The following is a 17,938-nucleotide window of genomic DNA, read 5'->3' as shown; positions in this document are numbered from 1 at the left end:
ACAAACAACCTGATAAGAATATTTGATGTTGGGAGGCGACAAGTTGAATGCACAATCTTCTGTAGAAATAATAAAGAAAGCATTAAAAAAAATCTCTATAGATTTATTGTGGTTCTTATATGCAACATTTGTTTGATATCTAAAATAGATGTTTTCCTGGCTGGAAGAAATGGTAATTTATTTATCTTTTGAATAGAAAAAAAAGGTAAATACAGTTTGTGCGGTGTGCTGTAGCACAAAACCTCAAATCTACCCTCTCGTACCCTTGACTGTTCAAACAACCTGTTTCAACAGTGAAATACTTACAGGAAGCAGTCTCATCTTTAGGTGCTCTGCTTCTTTATCTTGAAATTATTTGACATTGATTTTGAATGTATTAACACATAGAGATAAAAAAAGATTTGGTGCTGGAAAGTAGCAAGGTGAATGCACAACCTTCTACAGAAATGAAAATAAAGCATTAATAAAAAAATCTCTATATATTTCTTGTTCTTATTTGATATGTAAAATCAATGTTTTCCTGGCTGGAAGAAAAAAACTTTCTCATGTTGTGAGTTCAGATAACACAAACCAGGAAATACTTTCTTCGATAGTTACTTGACAGCTCTCCTGGAGGACGACAAAAATATTTCATGCATTCTTCTGAAATTACAAAATGAGTTTGGAGCGTACAGAAACTAAACCAATAAGGAAATACATTGACAATCAGTCCTGTCTGAAAACTTTCCTGAATAGAGCAAAAAGAAAGTAGACCAACAATATGAAGAGTCTACAGCCTCTAAAGTCTAAACTATAAATCAAGAGCGTCATGACTTAAACTCATTACCAGGTAATGAATTACAGAGTTGGTCAGTTATCTCTGAATTAACTCTTTGGTCAACATGTTGGTTTGTCTGACAAAATCAATACATTTATTACATTTTGATGCGACAGACCCTTATCTGTATGTAGGACTAAAAGACTTGTTGGAAAATGTGATTGCTGCTGCTTGATGTAACTCAAGAAAACTTACAATGTCACTAGTCAATTCTTGCAAGCCAAAAAGTTTAAAATATTGCAGCAAATTTTCAGTCATTTTATTGAATGTGAACATAAAAAGGTAACAAACACTTTATGGTCAGAGCAGATAGTTTTGCCTTTAGTTTTTACCTCAAAAAATATATATGTAGTAAATGTATTTAAATTCACTGTAATTATCAGTGTTTAATTAATCACCAAAACGTTGATTCACTGAGACAAAGGATGCCACTGTGGATTCTCAGATAATTTGTGATCAGGAAAGCATCAATATACCTCATTCTTCACACTCAACCCTTGGTCTGCATTTTATAAAATTCAAGATATGTCAGATTGAATGAAATGAGAGATATACTGTATATAGGTATATTTGAAAACAAAAAAATATAAGCCTCAAATGTGTGTCTTTGTATAATATACAGGTTGAATTAATTGTGACTTCCAGTTGTATATAATGTCCTATCAAATTCATGGCAGGACAGTAAACACCAGTTAAACACATCACTGATGTTAGAAGATCCTCACTGTTCAGCAACACAAGATCCAGATTCATATATTCTTTCAGATGTCTAATGTTCCTCTCTTTTTCCTGCAGGTTCATATTGGAGCAGAGGACTACATTCATCTGAGTGTCTTCCAACGACAAACAAAATCTACCTTCTCGTACTCTTGACTGTTCAAACAACCTGTTTCAACAGTGAAATATTAACAGGAAGCAGTCTCATATAACAATGCTCTGCTTCTTATCCTGGATGGATTTTACATGATTTTTAATGTATTAACATATATAAATAAAGATATTTTGTGTTGGCAAACAGCAAGTTGAATGCACAACCTTCTTTAAATCTCTATATAATGCTTGTGGCTCTTATATGTAAAATTTGCTTTCCTTTTGTGAAGTCTGATTTTAAAAATAGATGAATGAAAACAAATTGTTTAAAATGAATTAAAAAAGGTAAAAATATCTCTTTAGTTACACACATCTTAACACAGACATACATTTTGTTTTACTTTACTCTGATTAAATAATTAAAGAAACATGCTCATATTGTGAGTTCTGATTACACAGACCAGAAAACATTACATTACATTACATTACAGTCATTTAGCAGACGCTTTTATCCAAAGCGACTTACAGGAAGTGGTCGGGCGGGGGTGTAGGGCTTGACCAAGGCCTGGAGATAGGAAGGAGCTGTTCCTTTCACTGCCCTGTAGGCTAGCACCAGAGTCTTAAACTGGATGCGAGCTCGTACAGGGAGCCAGTGTAGAGAACGGAGAAGGGAAGTTGTGTGGGAGAACTTGGGGCGATTGAACACCAGACGTGCTGCAGCTTTCTGGACAAGCTCCAGAGGTCTGATGGCCGACGCCGGGGCTTCGGCAAGTAGTGAGTTGAACATACAGTTGATTACAGTTGGCTTCTTCAGTTATTTTCCTCGATGAAAGTGTTGAATTAATCCCACGTCCACAATTCTAAAAAGAGGAAAAGTTGGATCAAGTCAAATCCGTTTCCAAAAGCTTGGTGGTACAAGTCATTGAGATGATGTTTCATGGAGACAGTGTGTTTTTTTAGGAAATAATAACATTGGTGAAGGCCTTGTGACCTAGTAGCTTCATGGACATGAGTCAATAAATGATTATTTTCCACCACATTGTGACCGCTGGTCTTTTTTCTGTACAGAGATGTATCTTTTCAAAAAATGCATCACCTAAGTTTAAAGCACAATTTCTCATTTCGGGTGCAAACCTTTACCTGGAATTCTGTGCATTAAAAAAAATGGTTTGTCTGAATTGTACAGAAATTGTGTTTCCAAAAACATCAAAAAATGTCACAGTCAGTTAACATAGATTTACAAAAATGACCACAATTAACCTTCACTTGCTTTATTATTAGTAATAAAAAACATGCATCCAGTTTTCATTTCTTACGATTTTCATGTGTCCTGTGGCGGATGATTTCTTGTATACTTTGCTGTCATGAATTACTTTAATACAGTAATTCACTGCATAGGTGGATATTTTAGCCAGGCTAGGTCAGCTGTATCTGTCTGTATTATAATAGTACCAATATTAAACGGACACATTTGAGATAGGTATTCATTTTTTCATCTAACTTTTGGCAAAAAAGTTAATTAACATGTTTCCCTATATGTCAAACTGTTTCAGTATACCCTAAAGTCACTAGGGGGCATTGAAACTTAATTTGATTTACACAATTTGAGCCTACTACATTTTTGGGAAGTGCCGCAGCTGGACTTGGGGAGTAACTAGAAAATGCATTTCCTGCTGAAAATGCGTTGGAATGCTGAAATTAGTCACAGAGCATTGCTGAAAATGTGGAAGTTGCAAATTACTTTCCTGAAAAAGCCCAAAAGCCAAGAACTGCACTGTTGAAAAACCTGGTAGTTGAATTGTAAAACTGGCAGAGATGAAAGCAAAAAAAAAAAACACCATTACCTTTACACTAATCTGATCTCCCATTTATGTTGCAGCTTTTGAGCCAGGTCGTAAAATAACTGAATGACAGGGATTTTGCATCCCCCCAATCATTGACTTGAGGCCAATCTCAAAGACAGGGCTGTACCTGAAACCATCTTGTTGTGTTGTTGTGGGAGTCTTTCAGTGGACTTTAAGAGTCCAGAAACTAAACCAATAAGGAAATACATTGAGAATAAGTCCTGTCTGTCAACTTTCCTGAATAAAGCAAAAAGAAAGTAGACCAACAATATGAAGAGTCTACAGCCTCTAAAGTCTAAACTTGAAATCTAGAGCATCAGGACTTAAACTCATTACCAGGTAATTAATTACAGAGTTGGTCAGTTATCTTTGAATTATCTCTTTGGTCAACATGTTGGTTTGTCTGACAAAAACAATAAATTAATTACTTTTTGATGCGACAGACCCTTATCTGTATGTAGGACTAAAAGACTTGTTGAAAATGTGATTGCTGCTGCTTGATGTAACTCAAGAAAACTTACAATGTCACTAGTCAATTCTTGCAAGCCAAAAAGTTTAAAATATTGCAGCAAATTTTCAGTCATTTTATTGAATGTGAACATAAAAAAGGTAACAAACACTTTATGGTCAGAGCAGATAGTTTTGGCTTTAGTTTTTACCTCAAAAAATGTACATGTAGGAAATGTATTTAAATTCACTGTAATTCACAGTGTTTAATTAATCACAAAAACCTTGAAGAGAGTTGAGCGTTTAACCCTCTATGGCATGCTGTTGCCCTCAGGCAACAAACTACCTTTTTGGACCTCACACTGCCCCCTTAATTTTTTTAAATAAAAATATATATTTTTTATGCAGTGGTCTGCAGCATTTCGACAGCTGACAAGAAGAGACTCAACAAACTTGTCAGGAAGGCCAGCAGTGTGCTGGGGTGTCCACTGGATACGGTGGAAGTAGTGGGAGACAGGAGGATGATTGCTAAGCTGTCATCCCTGATGAACAACACCTCTCACCCCATGCAGGACACCCTGGCAGCCCTGAACAGCTCCTTCAGCCACCGGCTGCTTCACCCCCGGTATGTGAAGGAGAGGTACCGCAGGTCCTTCCTTCCTGCTGCTGTCAGGTTACACAACCAACTCTTTATAATACTTGTTTTTATTTCATTTTATTTTATCTTGTTTTTCTTTTACTATGTCTCTTTTTTCACACTATACCCTATGCTGCTGTAATCCTGTAAATTTTCCCGCTGCGGGACTAATAAAGGATTTTATCTTATCTTATCATTGTTTGGTTTACCAGGCATGTTTTGGAAGTAGTAGCTGATACCATGACACTGAATAGATGGGAGGCCATCAAAAAATCCCTGCACCTCAGTAACAATTAAGAGAGGCAGGAGGGAAATTATGATCCACTCCACAAGATCTGACCACTGGTCACTCATCTAACCTCCAAACTGACGTCAATCCCAAAGGGCGAGAATCTTGCTGTTGATGAGCAGATGGTTCCTATAAAATACTCGTCTTGGCTGGCTCTGACGGTGTGCCCCATAACTTGGAAATCTACACAGGAAGAGTTGTGCAACACCCTAAGCTTGCAGATGTAGAAGCAAGTGGCAATGTTGTCCTCTGCCTGGCCCAGCCTATACCCAAACAAGAGAGTTACAAGCTCTTCTTTGATAACTGGTTCACGAGTGTCCTTCTTGGGCTCACACTGACACAGCAGGGTATTCACTGCACTAGTAATGTTTGTGGCAACCGACTACCAGCCGTCAGCTTGATAAGCGATGCTGAGCTGAAGAGAGCAGGACGTGGATCCTTTGAGCAAAAGATGGCCATTGTTGGAGAAACAACCATGCACTTGTCAAGTGGTATGATAACCACTCAGTCACTATTCTGAGTGACTACACTGGCTGGAGCCCACAAAGTCACAGAGGTTGAGAGGTGGGATCGCAAGACACGCACACACATTTTTTATGATTGATATGGTATCAGGGACCCCTAAAGCCACCTTCCAGTCTGTATCAAAGGTGGATACACTGTATAAATATATTTGATAACCAGCTGAAAATGAACACTTGAGACACATATAAGCAGATAGTTAACTTCTCTGTTATTTCAACAGACCTTGAGACAATGGCTGACAAGGTTGACATAGTTGGAGGATGGAGTGAGACAAAGGATGCCACTGATGAAACTCAGAAGATTTGTGATCAGGTGAGATTCAATCTACATTCATACTTCAGGACAAACCACACTCAACTCTATGGTCTATATTTACATCACATTTTAATTCATTCATCCACAGGTGAAAGATCAAGTGGAAAAAACGACAGGCAAGAACTATCGGGAATTCAAAGCAGTTGAATACAGGAGTCAGGTTGTGGCTGGACTAAACTTCCTCATCAAGGTAAATAATATTATTATATTTGAAAACAAAAAATGGAAGCCAGATGTGTGTCTTTGAATGATATAGAGGTTGAATTAATATTATTTGTGACATCCAGTTGAATTTAATATCATGTCAAGGCAGGACAGTAAACACCAGTTAAACAATTGATGACAAGATCCAGATGAATGTATTTTTATGTCCAATGTCTCTCTCTCTTTTTCTGCGCGGTGTGGTGCAGCACAAAACCAAAAAAGACTATCTCGTTCCCTTTCTCAACTGGACAAACAACCTGATAACAACATTTGCTGTTGGGGAGCAGCAAGTTGATTGCACAACTTTCTAAAGAAATAATAAAGAAAAAAGGTAAATACAGTTTGTGCGGTGTGCTGTAGCACAAAACCTCAAATCTACCCTCTCGTACCCTTGACTGATAAAACAACCTGTTTCAACAGTGAAATACTTACAGGAAGCAGTCTCATCTTTAGGTGCTCTGCTTCTTTATCTTGAAATTATTTGACATTGATTTTGAATGTATTAACACATAGATATTAAAAAAGATTTGGTGCTGGAAAGTAGCAAGGTGAATGCACAACCTTCTACAGAAATGAAAATAAAGCATTAATAAAAAAATCTCTATATATTTCTTGTTCTTATTTGAAGCATTTGTCTGATAGGGCATTAACTGTGGTGTTTGAGAAACGCACTCCAAAACGTGGTTTTCTTCCATCCAAGAAGTATTTATTTTCGTACAAAGGGCTTCCAAACCATGAGTAAAAAGGGTTTCAAAATAACAAATAAACTCTTAACTTAACGAAAAGCTTAAGGTACTTGAAAACGAACACTTAGATTTGAGTGGTCAAAATTATATATTTCCACAGTGTCTGCACCAGTTTGTGACTTTGCCGGACTGACACGGGCTGCCATTCTCGAGTGCATTTACAGGTGGCACAAACCACGCCCCCCCGCCATCCAATCACTCAACCAACATCGAACACCATCAACAAACATTATCAACAATCAATACACACACATCCAACCCAAGGCAAACGATGGCCGCAACATTCCGGCCCCTAATTATTGCCAAGCAACTAATTACAAAACCCAAAAGGGGAAAAATATATAGCCATAACACAAGAATCTACTGACATCATTTACTTCATGCATTTTTACATTTTCTTTTTAAAGTGTCTCTTTACCAGTCCATAAGCCATTAAAAAAGGCAAAAATAAGGTCTTTGATCTTCAAACAGACGAAAAAGAGAAGTTGGTGTATGCAAGGGGTCAAACTTCAAAAAAGGGGAAAAGGTGTAATGCAAGGGGATATGTGCGTTATGAGAAATGTAGTGTGCCAGCGTCCTTCAGTGTATCAGTTTAAGTGTCGATGTTTAAGCTGTAGCCCCCTCCAAAAGAAGGCACAGCTTGGTGATGGGTCGTTCCAGCTCCGCGGTTTGTGTCTTCAGCCGGACACGACGAACGAATCCCTTGGAATCGGCCATGGTTTCTATTATTCGCCCCAATGGCCACGAATTTCTGGGTGCTGATTCGTCCATGACAAGCACAAGATCTCCAACTGCAAAGCTTTTTTTTGCTCTGTTCCATTTTTGACGTGCTTGCATTAGTGGGAGGTATTCTTTCACCCACCTCTTCCAGAACAGGTCAGCAATGTACTGGACCTGCCTCCAACGCCTGCGAGCATATTGATCGTTTTTGGTAAACAAGCCAGGTGGTAGAAGTGGCTTTGCTTTGAGCTGCAAGAGGTGGTTTGGGGTTAGGGCCTCCAGGTCATTTAGGTCACCACTAGATGGGGTGATTGGACGGTCATTTAACACAGCCTCCACTTCGCACAATGCAGTATGTAGGGCCTCGTCGTCCAGCACTTGCTGCCCTACCACTGTGCAAAGCACCCTTTTAACTTGCTGTATCAGCCGCTCCCAGACTCCTCCATGATGAGCTCCATACGGCGGGTTGAAGATCCACTTTATTCCATCCTGTGAGAGAGAATGGTGCAGCTTGTTTTGGTTTAAGTCTCTGACGGCACTCTTTAACTCCCGGTTAGAACTGACAAAGTTGGTGCCATTATCAGACCTTATTTCTCTTACTTGACCTCTGCGGCAGACAAATCTCCTGATGGCGTTTATGCACGAATCTGTGTCGAGTGTATGGGCCACTTCTAGATGGACTGCGCGTGATGTTAAGCAGGTGAATATGACGCCATATCGCTTGACAGTGTTTCGTCCTCTTTTCACCTCCATTGGGCCGAAGTAATCTATTCCAACGTCTGTGAATGGAGGCAGATCTGCAATAATTCTGTCAGCAGGAAGGTCTGCCATCTTTTGCTCACCAGGTTGCTGTCGTTGTCTTTTGCAGGTCATACAATCTCCAATGACTGTTCTGGCGGCAGAGTTGGCATGTGGTATCCAGAAACGGCGCCGGAGAGTTGATAGCATGTGATTTCTGCCCCCATGACCAACTTTGTGATGGATGTGACGCAGAATTAGCGTGGCGATTTGGCTGCTTTTTGGAAGAATCATTGGATGTTTTGTTTCTTCAGGGAGAGCCGACCTGCTCAACCTACCACCAACTCTCAGGACTCCATCCACCATCACAGGGTCCAGCTTGTACAGATGGCTAGCTTTCTTCAAAGTGCCTTTAGCTAAGGCTTCGATTTCGTCTGGATAAGACTGCCTCTGCACAAAACAGACAATGGCCTTTTCCGCTTTCTCCAAATCGCTCACAGACAGTTTGGGAATGTTTGGTTTTATTTGCTGCTTCAGTTTGCGCTCCTGTTTAGCTTGATCCTGGGTTGTGTTAATTCTTTGACCTCTCAACTGAAGAAGTAGCTCTTTTATCTTCAGAATCCATGCTACAGCTCTCGTTAGGTCTGTCCACTTGGAAAAATAGCTCAGAAGCTTACTTGTGGGACATTCACTGTCTTTCAGCACTACGGCATTGGCAGAAATCTTGGTGTTGACCTCGGGGTCGTCGTCAAGAACTCCATCCATTTGTATTGTTCCTGGCCATTGTGATTGAGGTTTGGAGAGGAAGCATGGGCCATTGATCCACAACTTAGACTGGAGGAATACATCAGCCTTCAAGCCACGTGATGCGGCATCTGCTGGATTTAGCTTGGAACTTATGTGCCGCCATTGTGCCCCTTCTGACAGCTCTCGAATGATGGAAACACGATTTGCCACATATGTTTTGAATCGTTTGGTGCTACTGGCAATGTACTGAAGAACTGTCATGCTGTCGGACCAGAAAACAGGCTCTTCCATGTTGATTTCTAGCTCTGTTTGTAGCATCTTGTTGATGCGCACAGCTAAGACTGCAGCTCCAAGTTCCAGCCTGGGTATGGTTGTTTGCTTAAGTGGCGCTACTCTGGCCTTTCCCATGACGAAAGCAATGCTCACCTCTCTCCTGGTGTTCATCAGCCGGAGGTAAGATACCGAGCCATACCCCATTTCACTGGCATCACAGAAATGATGCATCTGTGCTGCTGCTATTGCTCCAAAGTTTTTGGGTGCAAAGCTTCTGGTGATATTAAATGCATCCAATAAAGTTAGGCTACTCAGCCACTTTTGCCACGCTTGAGCCATTTCTTGCGGGATTTGGTCATCCCAACCCAGCTTTGTTTTGCACAACCCCTGCAAGATTTGTCTTGCAGGGAGAATAACTGGTGCCAGGAAGCCAAGGGGGTCATATATTGAGCTTACTATGGACAGAATGCCTCGTCTGGTCACTGAGTGGGGTTTTACCTCAATACTGAACGTGAAGGTATCCTGCTCTACATTCCATTGAGCTCCAAGCGCCCTTTCCATGGGAAGCTGATCTTTGTCCAGGTCCAGTGTTTTAACTCCTTTAGCTCTCTGATCTTCGGGGATGGCTGCCAGGACGGAGCGATGGTTGCTCACCCATTTGTTGAGCCGAAATCCCCCTTTGGCGCACAGGTGTGTGAGGTTCTCATAGAGATATGTTGCTTGCTCCACGGTATTTACAGCTTTTAAGCAGTCGTCAACGTAAAAGTTCTGCCGGATGGTGTTTACAATCTCAGCTGCATAATCATTTTGGTTGTCATCAGCTGTCTTCAACAGGGCAAATGTGGCACAACTTGGGGAAGAGACAGCTCCAAAGATGTGCACTGTCATCCTGTGCTCCGCCAGCTCTTGCGTTACATCCCCGTCTGGCCACCAGAGAAAGCGCAGATAGTTTACATCCTCTTTTGCCACTCTCACCTGGTGGAACATTCCCTCAATGTCAGTCATAACAGCTATGGGGCCCTGGCGGAAACGAAGCAATACGCCTACCAGTGAATTTGTTAAGTCAGGGCCTTGCAGCAGCTCTTTGTTTAGAGATGTTCCACCGTACACGGATGCACAATCAAACACCACAGTTAATGCCCCGGAGGCATCACTCGACTTCGGATGCCGTGATATTAAGTCAAAATTATCTCGATTCTGGACTGACTGGAAAATGGAAAATGGATTGGACAAGTTTGCAGCGCTAAAGTCCTGCTCTCGGCTGATGAATGGAAAATGTTTGACGACCGTCTACCGTGAATACCGAGCTGAACAGACCGCTTTTGAACTTCTTTAACAGGTGAAGCCTCGTCAGGTCTTTCGTTGGAAGCGATCACTGCTCACTGCTTATGCCAATATTTGTGTGAAAGTTAAGAATTGGAAATGGAAAGCGATACTGATCAATGTGTGGACCCAGAAAGGAAATTGTTGCAAACAATTAGATCACGCAGAGGAAAGCTCGGCGCTCTGACGAGAAAAAAGAATGAAGTGCTTCATATGGTAAAGACAAATGACGATAAAGAAAATGTGAATAAACATCTGGACACATTCAACGAGCTGTTAACAAATTTTATGGACCTGCAAGTGGATGTGCAATCACTGCTAGAGGTTGATGAAAGAGAAGATGATCATACTCAGTGGTATGAGCCAAAGTTAATCGAATTCAAAGAATTCCTAACAACCGTTCGCTTATGGATGTGTGAGGATGATGATGGTGAAGAGTCTCGTGAAGAAGTGGACGACATAAATGCTTTAGGTGAACAAGTTGATAATGACGATGAAGAACAAGCATGCAGTGAGATTGGCCGTAGCGCGTCACAAGTGTCATCATGCGTCAGCGGCTCCAAATCATTAACAACCGCCTGCGTAGAAGCCGAGGCTGAGCGCGCTGCTCTGAGCGTCAAAGTCAAAACGTTGGAACAAAAGCATGCATTGGATATGGAGGAGGCAAAGATAAAGGCCAAGCAAGAAACGCTTGCATTAACAGCTGAACTGGCAGCCGCAGAAGCTAAAGCAAAAGTACTACGGCAAGCCGGAGCTGGCTCAGTAAGTTCGAAAGCAAGCAGCCGCACAAGTCAACATCGCTCCGCCTTATCTCAACCCCCCCGTGCTAAAATGCAAAACCCCCAACATCGTACACCGAAATCTGAACCAATCACTGCCCCAATTGACAGCCGTATTCATGCAAGAACAACTAGCCCAGAAAATGTTGTAGACGTTCTGAAAAGGCAGAATGACATAACTGAAATATTGATAAAACATCAGAAAGCCTCCCTCCTGCCAGTTAGAGAGATTCCCAGCTTTGATGGTGACCCACTGCACTTCCATTCATTCATTAGAGCCTTTGAGCAAGGCATAGAAAACAAAACAGACAATATGCAAGATAGACTCTACTACCTGGAGCAGTACACCGTGGGGCAGCCAAGACAAATTGTACGCAGCTGTCAGCATATGGATATGGAAAGTGGATATAATGAAGCAAGGAAGCAGCTTGAGTGGCATTTTGGAAACAAGATGAGGATCACAATGGCATTCATGAGCAAAACATTAAATTGGACGGCTATAAAAGCAGAGGATGGCCCTGCATTAAGAGCATATTCAATCTTTCTCCGAAGCTGCTACAACACCTTGTCAGGAATTGACTATGTGGAGGAACTGGAAAATGCAGCAAACCTGAGGATAATTGCATCAAAGTTACCCTTTAAGCTGCGTGATAACTGGAGAACGGTCGTCTGTGATATTCAGGAAAGGCAATGCAGACGTCCAAAGTTTGAAGATCTCCTCCAATTCATTGAGAAGAAAACTCGTGCTCTACTGGATCCCATGTTTGGTGAAATAAATATGCCACTATCAGTGGAAAATAGAGCCAAACTCAAGGTACCACAAAAGTCCAGCAGGGGGAGCAGTTTTGCCACCACCGTCACCCCTGTCTTTGAAAATGCAAAAAGTAGGATGGAAGTGGAGCATAAACAAATAACAAGGAATGCCATTAAAAGACCCTGCCTGTTTTGTAGCAAAGACCACTCAATGGAAACATGTGTGTTGTTTAAAGGAAAACCCAACAAAGAAAAAGTGGAATTCATGAGAGCCAATGGATTGTGCTTTGGATGCCTGGAAAAAGGACACATGAGCAAGTACTGTAAAAATCGTATGACATGTGAAGCCTGCCACAAGACTCATCCAACCATCTTGCACATAGAAACAAAAGACAGTCAAAGAGAGCAACCAGCTAGGATGCAACTCATAGAAGCATCCATGTCCAGTGCCTTGGTTTCCCTGAGCGCTGGTAGCCACACTGGGGCTGGCATTAAAGAGAGTGCACTCTCAATAGTCCCAGTAAAGGTGAAATTGGGCAAGGGAACAAAAACTGTGCAAACATATGCCTTCTTGGATGGAGGAAGCACTGCAACATTCTGCACTGAGGAGTTGATGCATCAACTAAATGCTAATGGAAGGAAGCAGGACATATTGCTCAGGACAATGGGTCAAGAGAAGCCAGTGTCTAGCTACAAAATCTCTGGATTGGAAGTTGCTGCTTTGAATGGAAATGGATACCTTAAACTGCCTGATGTCTACACACACAAATCCATCCCAGTCTCCCAAGAAAATATCCCTAAGAATGAGGATATTAGAAAATGGCCTTACCTGGAAGAGGTTGACTTGACACCAATTGATGCCAGCATTGGGCTGCTTATAGGTGTCAATGCCCCAAAAGCCATGGAGCCATGGAGAGTAATTAATAGTGAGGGTATTGGGCCCTACGCTGTGAAGACTCGACTAGGGTGGGTTGTCAATGGCCCACTCAACATGACTAGTGATGGAAGTGCAGCTGCAGGTACGGTGCAGGTTAATCGCATATCCGTTGAAGATCTGTTGGTCCAGCAATATAATCAAGACTTTGTTGAGCAGCACTATGAGGGCAAAAAAGTGATGTCCGTGGAAGACCAACAGTTTATGGACAAAGTGTCAAGCTCAGCTGTTCTGGAAAATGGCCATTACAGCTTAAAGCTCCCCTTTCGTAAAGATAACGTGAATCTTCCCAACAACAAAGCTGTAGCCCAGCAAAGGGCACAGCACCTGTTAAAGAAGTCCTTTGAAAAACTTTGGCTCATACCACCGAGTACTGATCATCTTCTCTTTCATCAACCTCTAGAGATCCAAAGTTCTTTAACGAATACAAAGAATTCATGAAGGATGTTGTAGCAAAAGGATATGCGGAAGTCATACCACAAGACCAGTTGGAACATAAAAGTGGAAAAGCATGGTTTATACCACATCACGGAGTCTACCACCCACGCAAAAGGACTTTGCGCGTGGTGTTTGATTGTGCATCCATGTACGGTGGAACATCTCTAAACAAAGAGCTGCTGCAAGGCCCTGACTTAACAAATTCACTGGTAGGCGTATTGCTTCGTTTCCGCCAGGGCCCCATAGCTGTTATGACTGACATTGAGGGAATGTTCCACCAGGTGAGAGTGGCAAAAGAGGATGTAAACTATCTGCGCTTTCTCTGGTGGCCAGACGGGGATGTAACGCAAGAGCTGGCGGAGCACAGGATGACAGTGCACATCTTTGGAGCTGTCTCTTCCCCAAGTTGTGCCACATTTGCCCTGTTGAAGACAGCTGATGACAACCAAAATGATTATGCAGCTGAGATTCCATTTTCACCATCAGTCCAGAATCGAGATAATTTTGACTTAATATCACGGCATCCGAAGTCGAGTGATGCCTCCGGGGCATTAACTGTGGTGTTTGAGAAACGCACTCCAAAACGTGGTTTTCTTCCATCCAAGAAGTATTTATTTTCGTACAAAGGGCTTCCAAACCATGAGTAAAAAGGGTTTCAAAATAACAAATAAACTCTTAACTTAACGAAAAGCTTAAGGTACTTGAAAACGAACATTTAGATTTGAGTGGTCAAAATTATATATTTCCACAGTGTCTGCACCAGTTTGTGACTTTGCCGGACTGACACGGGCTGCCATTCTCGAGTGCATTTACAGGTGGCACAAACCACGCCCCCCGCCATCCAATCACTCAACCAACATCGAACACCATCAACAAACATTATCAACAATCAATACACACACATCATGTCACTAGTCAATTCTTGCAAGCCAAAAAGTTTAAAATATTGCAGCAAATTTTCAGTAATTTTCCTTGAATATGAACAGGAAATAAGTAACAAACACTTCATGGTCGGAACAGATTCTGTGTCACATTTTTCCACCATATTAGTTTTGCCTTTAGTTTTTACCTCAAAAAATATATATGTAGAAAATGTATTTAAGTTCACTGTAATTATCAGTGTTTAATTAATCACCAAAACGTTGATTCACTGAGACAAAGGATGCCACTGTGGATTCTCAGATAATTTGTGATCAGGAAAGCATCAATATACCTCATTCTTCACACTCAACCCTCTGGTCTGCATTTCATAGGGAATTCAAGGAGTCAGATTGAGAAAAGAGATATACTGTATATAGGTATATTTGAAAACAAAAAATGATAAGCCTCAAATGTGTGTCTTTGTATAATATACAGGTTGAATTAATTGTGACTTCCAGTTGTATATAATGTCCTATCAAATTCATGGCAGGACAGTAAACACCAGTTAAACACATCACTGATGTTAGAAGATCCTCACTGTTCAGCAACACAAGATCCAGATTCATATATTCTTTCAGATGTCTAATGTTCCTCTCTTTTTCCTGCAGGTTCATATTGGAGCAGAGGACTACATTCATCTGAGTGTCTTCCAACGACAAACAAAATCTACCTTCTCGTACTCTTGACTGTTCAAACAACCTGTTTCAACAGTGAAATATTAACAGGAAGCAGTCTCATATAACAATGCTCTGCTTCTTATCCTGGAAGGATTTTACATGATTTTTAATGTATTAACATATATAAATAAAGATATTTTGTGTTGGCAAACAGCAAGTCGAATGCACAACCTTCTTTAAATCTCTATATAATGCTTGTGGCTCTTATATATAAAATTTGCTTTCCTTTTGTGAAGTCTGATTTTAAAAAAAGATGTCATCTTGAAGAAATTGTAACAAATTAATATAAAAAGTTAAAAAGATCTCTTTAGATACACAAATTTTCACACGGACAAACGTTTTTTACTTTACTTTGATCAAATAATAAATGAAGCATGCTCATATTGTGAGTTCTGATTACACAGACCATAAAATACTTTATTTGTGTCAGTTACTTGACATGTAACCTGGAGGAGGAAAAAGAAGTTTCATACATTCTTCTGAGGAAATAACAAAGAGAGATGAGTGTTTGAAATCTAACCAAACAAGGAAATACACAGAATTAATGTTTCCCTGTTCTGCTGAATACCTGCAGTCTCATATAAATGCAGTATAGTGGGATTCTTCACCACAATCATGTGAGGTTTCAGCTTCACTGTAGCTCCACCCAGAATTCATTATAGTAGTTCCTTGGTACTGTGGTGTACCTGTCAATGTTTGGTTTAATTGGCACCCGCGTGTTTTGGAAAAAAGCCCGCCGAGTGTCCCAAGTAGTATGTAGGACTAAAAGACTTGTTGGAAAATGTGATTGCTGCTGCTTGATGTAACTCAATAAATCTTACAATGTCACTAGTCAATTCTTGCAAGTGTTTAATTAATCACAAAAACCTTGAAGAAAGGTGAGCGTTTAAAATCTAACGAGGAAATACACAGAATTAATGTTTCCCTGTTCTGTTAGCTGAATACCTGCAGTCTCATATAAATGCAGTATATTGGGATTCTTCACCACAATCATTGAGGTACTCTTGACCGATCAAACAACCTGTTTCAACAGTGAAATACTTATAGAAAGCAGTCTCATATAACAATGCTCTAATTCTTTATCCTGGAAGGATTTGACATGATTTTTAATGTATTAACATATATAAATAAATATGTTTTGTGTTGGGAAGTAGCAAGTTGAATGCACAGCCTTCTTTAAATCTCTATATATTGTTTGTGGCTCTTATATGCAACATTAGCTTTCCTTTTGTGAAGTCTGATTTCAAAAATAGATGAATGAAAACAAATTGTTTAAAATGAATTAAAAAAGGTAAAAATATCTCTTTAGTTACACACACCTTAACACAGACATACATTTTGTTTTACTTTACTCTGATTAAATAATTAAAGAAACATGCTCATATTGTGAGTTCTGATTACACAGACCAGAAAACACTTTCTTAGTGTCAGTTACTTGATAGAGAGTTGAGCGTTTAATATCTAACCAAACAAGGAAATACAATGAATGCTACTAAACATTAACAGGTTCTGTTAGCTGAATATCTGCAGTCTCATATAAATGCTCTGCTCCTTCATCTCAGAATTATTACACAATATGTAGGCTATGTTTACTGCATCGAAACAAAACAGGAATTAAGTCAAGTACTCTATGACTGGTGAAGATTCTTTGTCACATTTTTTAAGATGATATTTTCACCTAAAACAATCTACATGTAGTATATTTATTTAAATGGCCCAAGAATGATATTGGGTTTCTTCACCACAGTCAGGTGAGGTTTCAGCTTCACTGTAGCTCCACCCAGAACTTCATGAGAGCCACCTTCCAGTCTGTGTCAAGGGTGGATCTACTGTATAAATACATTTGATAACCAGCTGAAAATGAACACTTGAGACACATAAAAGCAGACAGTTGACTTCTCTGTTAACTTCAACAGACCTTGAGACAATGGCTGACAAGGTTGACAATTTTGGAGGATGGAGTGAGACAAAGGATGCCACTGATGAAACTCAGAAGATTTGTAATCAGGTGAGATTCAATCTACATTAATTCTTCAGGACAAACCACACTCAACTCTATGGTCTATATTTACATCACGTTTTAATTAATTCATCCACAGGTGAAAGATCAAGTGGAAAAAAGGTCAGGCAAGAAGTATCGGGATTTCGAAGCAGTTAAATACAGGGCGCAGTTTTTGGCAGGCGGCGAACACGTCCTCATCCAGGTAAATAATAATGTGATATTTGAAAACAAAAATCGAAAACCTCAGAAATGTGTCTTTGAATGATATAGAGGTTGAATTAGTTGTGACATCCAGTTGAATCTAATGTCATGTCAAGGCAGGACAGTAAACATTGGTTTAACACTTGCTGTTCGGCAACACAAGATCCACATGTATGTATTGTGATGTCCAATGTTCCTCTCTTTTTCCTGCAGGTTCATGTTGGAGCAGAGGACTACATTCATCTGAGTATCTCCAAAATAGTTGGGACTTTAAAAGGCCAGAATTATGAGCTGCGCGGTGTGGAGCAGCACAAAACCAAAGAGGACCCCCTGGTTCCTTTTAAAAACTGATCAAACAACCTGTTTCAACAGTGAAATACTAACAGGCTGCAGTCTCATATTAAAAAGTTCTGCTTCTTTATCCTGAAATGATTTGACATCAATTTTGAATGTATTGACACGTAAAAATATGTGGCTCTGGGAAGCACCAAGTTCATTGCACTTCCTTCTAAAGAAATAATAAAGAAAGCATTAAAAAATCTCTATTTCTTGTGATTCTTATATGAAGCATTTGTCTGATTTCCAAAGTAGAAATCATCTTGGCGTGAAGAAATGGTTACAAATAATTTGAAAAGGTAAATAAATCTCTTTAGTATACACAAACAGTTTTTTTTAACTTTCTTATATGGTGTGTTCTGATAACACAAACCAGGAAACACTGTCCTACCATGTGATATTTGGCAGGTGTCCTGAAAAACATTCTTCTGTATTAAAAAATGAGTCGGGAGCCAATTGAAT

At 40.2% G+C, this 17,938-nt stretch overlaps 1 protein-coding gene across 1 annotated transcript; it reads left to right on the top strand.

Moving 5' to 3' along the window:
* Positions 1-16,805: 16,805 nt before the first annotated feature.
* Positions 16,806-17,673, top strand: LOC129111013 (stefin-1-like). Its single transcript, XM_054623301.1, has 3 exons — positions 16,806-16,945; positions 17,037-17,141; positions 17,354-17,673. The coding sequence occupies exons 1-3, from the start codon at positions 16,865-16,867 to the stop codon at positions 17,489-17,491; spliced, it is 324 nt and encodes a 107-aa protein (XP_054479276.1). The 5' UTR covers positions 16,806-16,864; the 3' UTR covers positions 17,492-17,673.
* The last annotated feature ends 265 nt before the right edge of the window (positions 17,674-17,938 follow it).

Source organism: Anoplopoma fimbria, chromosome 21 (genome assembly GCF_027596085.1).
Source record: "Anoplopoma fimbria isolate UVic2021 breed Golden Eagle Sablefish chromosome 21, Afim_UVic_2022, whole genome shotgun sequence".
Classification (NCBI taxonomy): Eukaryota; Metazoa; Chordata; class Actinopteri; order Perciformes; family Anoplopomatidae; genus Anoplopoma; species Anoplopoma fimbria.
The sequence above is the reverse complement of the archived record's forward strand: the minus strand, read 5'-3'. Positions and strand labels throughout refer to the sequence as shown.

Excerpts from the sequence above, each read along its gene's own strand:
- LOC129111013 (XM_054623301.1), top strand. The coding sequence starts at position 16,865 with ATGGCTGACAAGGTTGACAATTTTGGAGGATGGAGTGAGACAAAGGAT. Across the intron at positions 16,946-17,036 it reads CTCAGAAGATTTGTAATCAG|GTGAAAGATCAAGTGGAAAA; the intron begins GTGAGATTCAAT and ends ATTCATCCACAG. Across the intron at positions 17,142-17,353 it reads GCGAACACGTCCTCATCCAG|GTTCATGTTGGAGCAGAGGA; the intron begins GTAAATAATAAT and ends TTTTTCCTGCAG.